The sequence below is a fragment of the Rhodnius prolixus genome, unplaced genomic scaffold, assembly GCF_049639745.1.
Source record: "Rhodnius prolixus isolate KJV_2025 unplaced genomic scaffold, Rpr scaffold_2, whole genome shotgun sequence".
Classification (NCBI taxonomy): domain Eukaryota; kingdom Metazoa; phylum Arthropoda; class Insecta; order Hemiptera; family Reduviidae; genus Rhodnius; species Rhodnius prolixus.
The window spans coordinates 29,547,632-29,557,556 of NW_027411592.1; the positions used below are offsets into that span (position 1 = coordinate 29,547,632).

General features: G+C 42.7%; 1 protein-coding gene across 1 annotated transcript; it reads left to right on the forward strand.

The window, feature by feature from the left end:
• Positions 1-4,058: 4,058 nt before the first annotated feature.
• Positions 4,059-9,485, forward strand: LOC141450195 (uncharacterized). Its single transcript, XM_074120348.1, has 2 exons — positions 4,059-5,962; positions 9,431-9,485. The coding sequence occupies exons 1-2, from the start codon at positions 4,059-4,061 to the stop codon at positions 9,483-9,485; spliced, it is 1,959 nt and encodes a 652-aa protein (XP_073976449.1).
• The last annotated feature ends 440 nt before the right edge of the window (positions 9,486-9,925 follow it).

Consider the following 9,925-nt stretch of genomic DNA (forward strand, 5'->3'; position numbering starts at 1 on the left):
GGCACAGTTCATACAATTTCTCTTTTATTTTCTCTATTCTCATTTATCTTTTTAAAAAGATACAACCCCGTAGGGGGGAGTGGACTAGCCACTTCTTCAGGGAGCTTGGCGTCCCTGCGGGTATCCCAGTCTAACAACACTTCAACACTCACACTGACACCCCTTAACACTCACATACTACACTTAGGACCTGCAGAGGTAGTTGATGTGTGCAGCTACTTGGGTTTAGCGAACCCACAGGTAAACTCGAGCTCCCCACCACACACACTCATTTACACCTTAACATTCACACTATACAGACGACTACACACACTGCACGAACAAGGATACGCACTCGTCGAGAGTCAGAGTATAAATATCTCTCCCTCGCGTGCCGTGGCGAGGCTTTGGGGCTAGGGTGGAAAAGAGGATCCTGGGCATTGAGGGAGACGTTGACCTGCGGGCAGCTTATCCCAACACATGTCTTTGGCCTCGGCTTCACCCGAGAGCTCCACCTGGAGGATACCCCTACTTCAGGAAATCGGCTAGGGAACACTGTCTCAGACAGGTTCCTAGGGGTAGGAAGGGGGTCGCGGGGGCACGGGTCGGTACCTGGTACCGGAACGTCGTCTTCCGCGGCACCGGTCTATGTCGAAGTGCGATGGTCCACCCGGATAGTAACCGGGTCCATTTGAGCGTCCGAGGAGGCGGGACCACGTACTTCGATGAATTTATATGTCTATCATGGATATACATATTAATTCTACCGGGCCTAGCCCACCATTTAACCCTGCCCACAATCCTAACTACCTTCTCCCTCACCCAAACTCCAATACAACTCCCAATCCTACTCCCCCATCCCACATCAATCCAATCTGTTTTTCAGGATCTCGACACGGCATGGACCAGGACAATTCGATGGACGTTTCAACGACGGGGATGCAGGTTACTTTGCAACCCTTTTGCCCTTCTTCCCCGCCAAGGAAGAAAGCCAAGGGCGGCAACCAGAGAGGTAATGAAATTTTTAAATTTGTTGACTTTGAAGCTGATAATTGGGGAAGATTTTTTGTACTCAGGAAGAAAGAAGGTTCATTCTCCAACGAATGTTCCTTCAAAATACACAAGTTTTTGAAAAGTGCACTCGGCAAAACCAAAAGTATAAGAAAGCTTGGCGATGGCTCAATTTGTGTTGAAGCGGATAACCGCTCCCAAATAAGGGCCATTTTGAATTTGCAAAAATATATGGATGCTGAAGTAGAAGCGGGCCCACACAAGCGTCTAAACACTTCCCAGGGAGTGATCACTTGTCGGGATTTTTTAAACAGTGAGCTGGAAGACATTAAAGAGGGTCTGGCCGATCAGGGCGTAATAGAGGTGAGGAGGATTAAGCGGAGGCAGGATGGTTCCTTAGTGGATACCGCCTCCCTTGTCCTCACATTCGACCGCCCGAGACCGCCACAAATGGTAGAAGCTGCATTCTATAAATTGAAAGTACGCCCTTATGTCCCATCTCCTATGAGATGTTTTCAATGCCAGAGGTTCGGACACACCTCCATGAAATGCAAGGCCACCGAAGCGGTATGCGTGTGCGGAAAGCCGAAACATGAGGGCGAATGCACTCCACCAATAAAATGTGTAAACTGTGGCGGAGATCATAATGCCAGATCCTCGGGGTGTCCAATTTTAATAAAAGAGAAAGAAATTCAAAAAGTAAAAACATTACAGCAATTGCCCTACCATGAGGCAAGAGCTATAGTTGAAAGCAGATCTTATGTTACGAAAGAAACTTCTTACGCAGATAAAATGAGGACACCCCTGACAGTGGCACACATTCTTTCAGCCCCTGCGAACCCACAGGGGCATTTAAAAAATGGCCCCTCTCCGGCCTCAAGGGGAGCTATTACTGACTTGGGAGAAATCCCACCGTCTACCTCCTCCCCTACTTTAAAGGGGACCATTATAAAGGTGGGAGAAATCCCACCACCAAAACAAAATGCCCCTCATGGGGCATCGGTAGCCGAAAGGCTACCATCAATCACTCCCACTACTAGTGGAAGTGATTCAAAGGTGGTTCAACAACCACCTAAAAACAAGACTTCCTCCGAAGGGGAGTGGAAGGTGGTAAGTCCACCTAAATACTCTACCAGGAGGAAGCGTTTAAGCTTAAAGATGCCACCTCCTTATCCAGTAGGAATAAGGGGGAAGAGCATCAAATCGAATAAAGAGCAAATGTCTTCCGGCCAAATTGCTCATTCCCCCAAGCAGCAATGGCAGCTAATGGGGACGGATATTGAGGCCTCTGAATCGGAGGGTGGTAACATTTCCGACCACCCCCCAAGAAGAAGAAAAAAGGGCTGGCCTAAAGGCAAGCCTCGAGACAAGTGTGCCACTGATTAGACAAGTGATCATGATTCTCTCTTCAGCATCCATGTATCTTAATACTCAAAACTTAGTAAACACAACGAATTCATTTAGAATGTTCCTGCCACGTGTGGTCACATCGAACTACCAAAATGTGTGAGTCTATCATGCAATGGAATATGCGGGGCTATATGAGTAATGTGGAAGGGTTACGCCGAATGGTGGCGGAACACCGACCATTCGGGTTGTGCCTCCAGGAAACTAAGATTAGACCGGGGCAATCCATTCGAATCCCCAGATACAAAGTATACAGCAAAGAGGTGCAACCTGCCCCAGGAGGGAGGGCGCGCGGCGGAGTGGCCGTCTGTGTACGGGATAATATACCCAGCCAGCGGCTACCTCTCCAAACTAATTTGCAAGCTGTTGCCGTGCGCCTGTCTACACCACTGCAGATCACATTAGCCAGTATTTACTTGCCAGACATATTCTGGCGAAGAAGTGATCTGGAGAATCTACTCTCGCAGCTGCCTGCCCCAGTGTTGCTGTTGGGAGACTTTAACTCTCACAACACTTTATGGGGTTCAGCTAGAACTGATGCACGAGGTAGAGCTCTTGAGGAGATTATAGACAATTCTAATCTGATGTTCCTCAACAGTGGTGAAGCTACACATTTTAACGCACACTCGGGAGGCTTTAGCGCAATTGACCTGAGTGTTGCTACTCCTACCATTGCAGTTCGCTTAAGATGGACCACACTCGATGAACTATATCACAGTGACCACTTCCCAATCTTACTATCAAGCTCCATCTCCAGGGCGCCCTTTGTGATACCCTGGAGATACGACATCAAAAATGCAAATTGGCCTGCTTATTCCAACAATGTGGTGACTCCACCTCTTACAAGGGATGCCACCCTTGATGCAAAAAGGCTTACAAGATCGTTGGTGCGAGCAGCCGAAGGTACCATTCCTAGGATTGGCGGGAAAGTCGCAAGACTCCCCGTTCCCTGGTGGACCCCGGAATGCAAGGCTGCCAACATAGCAAAAAAGCAGGCCTTTAACAGATTTAAAAGGTATCCGACGGAAGAAAATTTAATTAGCTTTAAAAGACTAAGAGCCAGGGAGAGGCGTTTAATAAGGCATTTAAAAAAGGAAACTCTCACCTCATACGTATCGACGATTTCCACATCGTCGACGCTAAAAAAGGTGTGGGATAAAATAAGAGCCCTTTCTGGTGGTAGCAAATATCCATCGATACCAGTTCTAAAACGTAATGATGTCGTCGTCACCGAGCCAAAAGAAGTAGCAGAAGTATTGGCTGGGCACTTTGCACAAGTGTCCAGCTCACAAAATTACCCTGCAGACTTCCTACGGCGAAAAGGTGACGTGGAGCAGCAGCCACTCGACTTTGAAATCGCCATTGATGAATCCTACAACGCTCCGCTGACCATGCAAGAACTAGAAAACGCTTTAAAGAAATGCAAGAATACAACTCCAGGAGTGGATGGAATCCCATATGCTATGTTAAAAAACTTGAACATAACTGGAAAGGTAAACCTGCTAAAATTATATAACAGCATATGGGAGACCGGATAATACCCTGATGGTTGGCGGGAAGCGATAATTATACCGATCCCTAAAGAAGGAAAAGACCCTAGTGACCCCTCTAGCTATAGGCCCATATCATTGACCACCTGCTTGAGTAAGGTCCTCGAATCTATGGTCAACTATAGATTAGTATATGTGTTAGAAACAAGAGGACTTTACAGCCAGCATCAAGCGGGATTTCGCAGGTATCGTTCCACGTTGGATCAGATGAGCCACCTTGAGGTCTACGTACAAAACGCATTTATGCGTAGGGAGCACGTTCTGGCCGTGTTCTTCGACCTCGAGAAGGCCTATGACACCACGTGGAGACATGCGATCCTGCGGAAGTGTCATGATTGGGGTTTGAGAGGGAACATGCCGAGGTTCCTTCGTGGCTTTTTAGAGTCGCGAAGGTTCCGAGTACGCCTGGGGTCGGTCCTTTCGGACCCACACGTCTTAGAAAATGGAATACCTCAGGGATCGGTATTAAGTGTTACATTGTTTACAATGGCGATAAATAGTCTAGCCGATGTTGTAGCAGATCCGCTTCAAATTTCTTTATATGTTGATGATTTGGCAATTTATTTATCAGGAAGGGATCTTTGCGAAGTTGGAGAATCGCTACAACAGGCAGTTGACAGAGTGGCTGCAGAGGCTTCCAGGAACGGATTTAAATTTTCAAAACTTAAAACGGTGTGCCTACATTTTTGCCGCTTGAGGCATGATCATGCCCCTCCAACACTGATTTTGGATGGCACACCAATTCATTATAAAGATAGCGTTCGTTTCCTGGGCCTCATTTTTGATAGTAAGCTATCCTGGCAGGAGCATATCGAATACACTTCTACAAAAGCAAGGAGAACCCTCGATATCTTGAAATTTCTTGGAAGTTACAAATGGGGAACTGAGCGGGAGATCTTGAAACGTATCTTCATTTGTCTTACCCGCTCCAAACTTGAATATGGAGCCCCCGTTTACAGTTCTGCGCGCAAGTCACGCCTGGCGCTATTAGACAGAGTTTATAATGAAGGTATTAGATTATTTACAGGCGCCTTCCGGACCAGTCCTCTACAGAGTCTTTATGTGGAATCGGGGATGTTGCCTCCTCAGTTAAGAAGAGAGCAGATTACCCTGACTTACACCGCCGGAATATGGGGGAAGCGGTTTCTTACCTTATTCCCTACCATATTCGAGAGCCTACACGATGAAGAATTTCGTTACCAACGCTCGCGGACGCGACCCCTTAGTATCCGAGCTAAGGAAATCTTAGCTGCAGAGGGTATAGAATTAGGAGAAGTTATGGGTTGGGGCTTTGCACCCCACCCTCCATGGTTACTGCCCTCTGCGCGCGTCCGCATGGACCTGGCAATATTTAAAAAAGATGATACACCGCCCGTTGTCTATAGACAAAGATTATTAGAATTAATGAGTGTTTATTATGATTCTAGACCTGTCTTTACGGACGGGTCCAAAACAGACAACGGTGTTGGTAGCGCTGTGTACACCGATGGAGTTACCCTTAGTTGGACACTCCCTTATTACGCGTCGGTGTACACGGCAGAGGCGTATGCACTTTGCCAGGCCCTAAAGCTAATAAAAGATAAAGATTATAATAAATCGTTGGTACTGACTGATTCGTTAAGTGCGATAATGGCTCTCCGGGATCAATTCTCGACGGACCCAATGGTCGTCACTATTTTAAAATTACTTTTTGATCTTCGTGCACGTGGCCAAGGGGTGACATTCGTCTGGGTGCCAGGACACATAGGTGTGTCCGGCAACGAAAGAGCAGATCAGGCTGCTAAACAAGCTGCCTCTACTACCTCTGAAGATGTCATCCCTGTACGTCCTACTGATTTACAAGCCTATATGAAACTTATTATAAATAGAAAGTGGCAAGTTCAGTGGGACAACACTAATGAAAAACTAAAAGATATAAGGCCACGTGTGCTAAATGCCAAAGTCGAGAATTACCCGCGGCATGAATCAGTGATTCTAACAAGGCTAAGGATTGGTCATACACGTCTGACACATGGGTACCTCCTCATTGCCGAAAGAAGGCCGAGGTGCCCGCGATGCCGAGAAAGGCTGACAGTGTCGCACGTGTTGGAAGGGTGTCAGGCACTGCGAACACAGAGAGAAACAGCAGGCCTGCCACATGACAAGCGCGTTATCCTTCAAGAGGGTTCTCCTTACATCAGGAGGCTATTTACGTATCTAAAACAAATTAATTTATATTTTAAAATTTAGGTTAGTGATTAGGTTAGTTTATAGGTTAGTTCTTTTAAAGGGGAAAGGAATATCGAGTACTTTCCCCTAGTGTGAATGCTTAGGATGAGTGTATTATATTAAGGTGAGAATGTATTTATTGGCATGAATGTATTTATTGGCGTGAATGTATTTATTGGCACGAATGTATTTATTGGCGTGAATGTATTTATTGGCGTAAACGTATTTATTGGCGAGAAAGTCGTATGTATGTTTAGGTTAGGTTTTTTATCTCGGGGTTGAAAGAAATTTTATACGAGTATTTCAACCCCATTAGGTTAATTATATTTAGTTCTAGTTTATTTTGGGATGTGCAGGAATATTAGTTCAAAGTACTGCACATCCAACTGCTAGTAGAGTAAATAGCCTCCTCGGACTTAGTATTAGCAAAGCCCAAGCAAATAGTAAACATAGAAATTATAATACTTTTGGTTTAGCCTACAATAAATATAATAGAAAACATCTAAAATTATTAATTCAGATTTAGTTATGTATTGTAAAATTTAGTTTATTTAAGGGATGGCACAATGATGTTCCACACTCCCCCTCGTCGACAATGTCGATGAAATAAGAGGGGATGCGTGGAGACAATCTTGCGGACCCAGGCTCCACCCGACCTTGCTAAGCAAGGTGTAGTGTTTGGAAGCTATGGGTCTGCACACGTGTCATCCCAGCTCGAGTAGTATTTGGAAAGTGAAAAGAACATTATTAGTGGGCGCTAATGGCCAAGGCAGTCGATGCGCCAAAAAAAAAAAAAAAAAAAAAAAAAAAAAAAAAAGATACAAAATTATTATTTTTTTCTTATTTAAATAATTCTCTGGTACCACAAATCTATCAATCTCTCCATTATTTACCAATTTCTCTTTGCCTTCTGTCCTACGCCACTAGCAGTACGGTGGTTTGTCACTTGCTGGTAGAGTGTAGAATGGCAGCAAGAACCTATCGCAGTGTCACGCAAGTGCAGTTTATATTAATGGGGGGCACATATTATCATTTCTTATCAGCTACCATTTCTTGTCGTAAAGTTATCTTTATTGCCTGTAACATCGCATCTCTCAGCATCACAAAACCTGCAACTGAAAATACGATACTCTCGATATCATAACCCGCCGACCATGAATTACCATCAACATACCCCTGTAACAGCGATACAGAAACAAGAGAGTTTAGACGTTTTTCTTAGATCTTAAACTAACGTTTATTAGACTAGATAAATGGATTATTTGCAAAAGCCCCTTCGTGTCTACAAATGACATATTCAAAGTGACGTTTTGGGACGATTTGGATTCTCCTTTTTAAACAGTGGAACTATCTTTGAGAGCTTTAGCTGCTTAGAAAATACCCCGTTTCTCAAACTCAGTATATTGAGGTGTCCTAGTGATTTAAATAAACTCGAAGATTTGCAGCACTTCTTTACCAGCCGGACAGCAATTCCCAAAATATCCTTACTTTTCGAAGTTAAATCTATGGAGAATATATAGTGATGCGCCCTCCAATGAGGTTTTTGTAAAGGAAATTTTTGTTCATTATTTCACGTTTTGAGCGCTTAGTTTTCCTTGAGCTTATTTTCACTCAGTGCGCACGCGCTTTTTTTGAGAAAATGGTTGGTAGTTTCAACGCTTATTCCAGAAGAGGTGAAGAACCCTGTTACCTTCATAAATAGTGTAATTGTGCAAATAATTGATATACATTCTTTTTTTGCTAATCGTGTAAAATAGCGACTCTGTACTTGCGGAGGAAGTATTATTTATTCAAACCGCTATGCTATTGTTATCAGCTCAGAAGAATGAATACACTTTCTTGCATATTAATAAAAATAAAACGGCATTGTGTTTATTACAAGTTTAAATAAAAGATTTTCATTCACACAATGATACAAGTTTATGTATAATAATGGAGGCTAATCAACAGTCCATTGTATAATATAAATAATATACGTGATATATATAAAAGAGTTGAAAGTACCCATCAAGAAAGGATGTTTACCCAAGAAGGAATGATATATATATAGCAGTTTGTATGGGAGATATCCGCTCATTGGGAGTCACTTTGTGAAGAGCGGAAAAGGTACCTCCATCCGGCGGTAGTGGCTATTGCTCACTATCCTCACAGTTCCTGCTGGCCGTCAACACGACCGACTACAACAACAACAACAACAAATACTTGTGACTCACTTAGATGCTTGGCTAAACAACACTAATTGATATGTCTCGTCCAGCAGGGCCCAGCTCCTGCCTATAAACCTCTCCAGCATCCATCCAGTGTTTCAGACAAAACACACATGGCCTTTTAATTTAGTCATATGTGCTTATTTCTTGATTACTAAAAGGTTTTAAATAATATAGAATTGGAATAATATTTTTTGTTGAATTCGGTTTGATCTAATTATACTCATTGTACCACATTAGAACAATGATAGTTTTTTGTTTTCTTTGTTATTCAGCTTTTCTTACTAGATAAGGAAAATATTGTGTATATGCCGAATTTTCGATTTTGAATTTATTACACCGAAATATCCGTGAGAACGAAAAAAGCGGTTTTTAGAAAAGTCGACTTTACTAACTGTGTGCGTTTTTTATATCCTTAGTCGATTGTATGCACTCATATAATGCCACAATATTCAATGGATAACCATGACGTAGTTTAAAATTTTCTTACAGACTTATTGATATTCTCAGCAAGAAAGAAAGATTATCGCCAATTTCAGTCATAATATTTTATTATTTTTTGCCAAAGTTTTCGACCTAGAGATTAGGTCATCTTCAAGGCTTATGCTTGTTGAAAATTATAATACTTTTAAGATCAAAGTTTTGTGTGTTTACTTCCTGACTGTTTAATAACTGAGTGCAAAGTTAATACTGGACTACAAAGCATTACCGAGCGCCAGTGTCCTTAGATGTGTTGTGCCTTAATTAAAAATAATAATTCTACCAAAAGTGTCAGGGAAAGAGAGAAGGTCTATCGGCTCAACTGTTGGCTAACACTGGACCCAATTGGTACGAATTCAGCTGCTGACCGTTAGATTTTTCCCTTCCTGGGAGCTTCTTAAGCTAACTATCCGGTCATGTACAGTAGCTCAGGGTAACCTGTGAAAGCAATGTCCGGAGGCCAGCTGTGCTCTAAACGGCTGACCAATTTAGACGCTGAAGTACCTTAAAAGAAAAATCAAAAACTTGGGAGGCTCTACTAAGAGTAAAGTACTAACTAAAAGTATTTAGGTAAAATATTTGGTTTAGGCAACAAAGATCAGCAGCAACATTTAAGTTAGAAACAGGAAAAAAGGAGATGTGAAATTAAATGTTAGCTAGTTTAGATGAAAAAAAAAAAAGATGGTTGCGAAGAATGTGGTACGATCCGGGTAGGTATGGTAAAACTTACTGGCGAAAGATAAACGGGATCAACGACTGGACAAGGAACCAAATGAGATCTCATCCTAATCCGGAAACTATATGATATAGGAAGCCGTGGTAATATTGCGGTTAGGAGAGCCCAATCAATGGTTAAAATAGTTTAAGAATTAGAAGGATCTTCTAATTAACAGGTAGGTTACATGAAGGTTTTTTAACATGGAGAGATTTCATTATTTCAATTACTTGGGATTTTTCACAATTCCAGTCCAACAACAAAGCGGTAAGACCTGATTAATGATGAATATTTCTTGCATGGAGACTACATTACTTTAAGTCCAGTATTAGTACTACAAGCACTCAGTTTTGGAACTGCAGTACAAG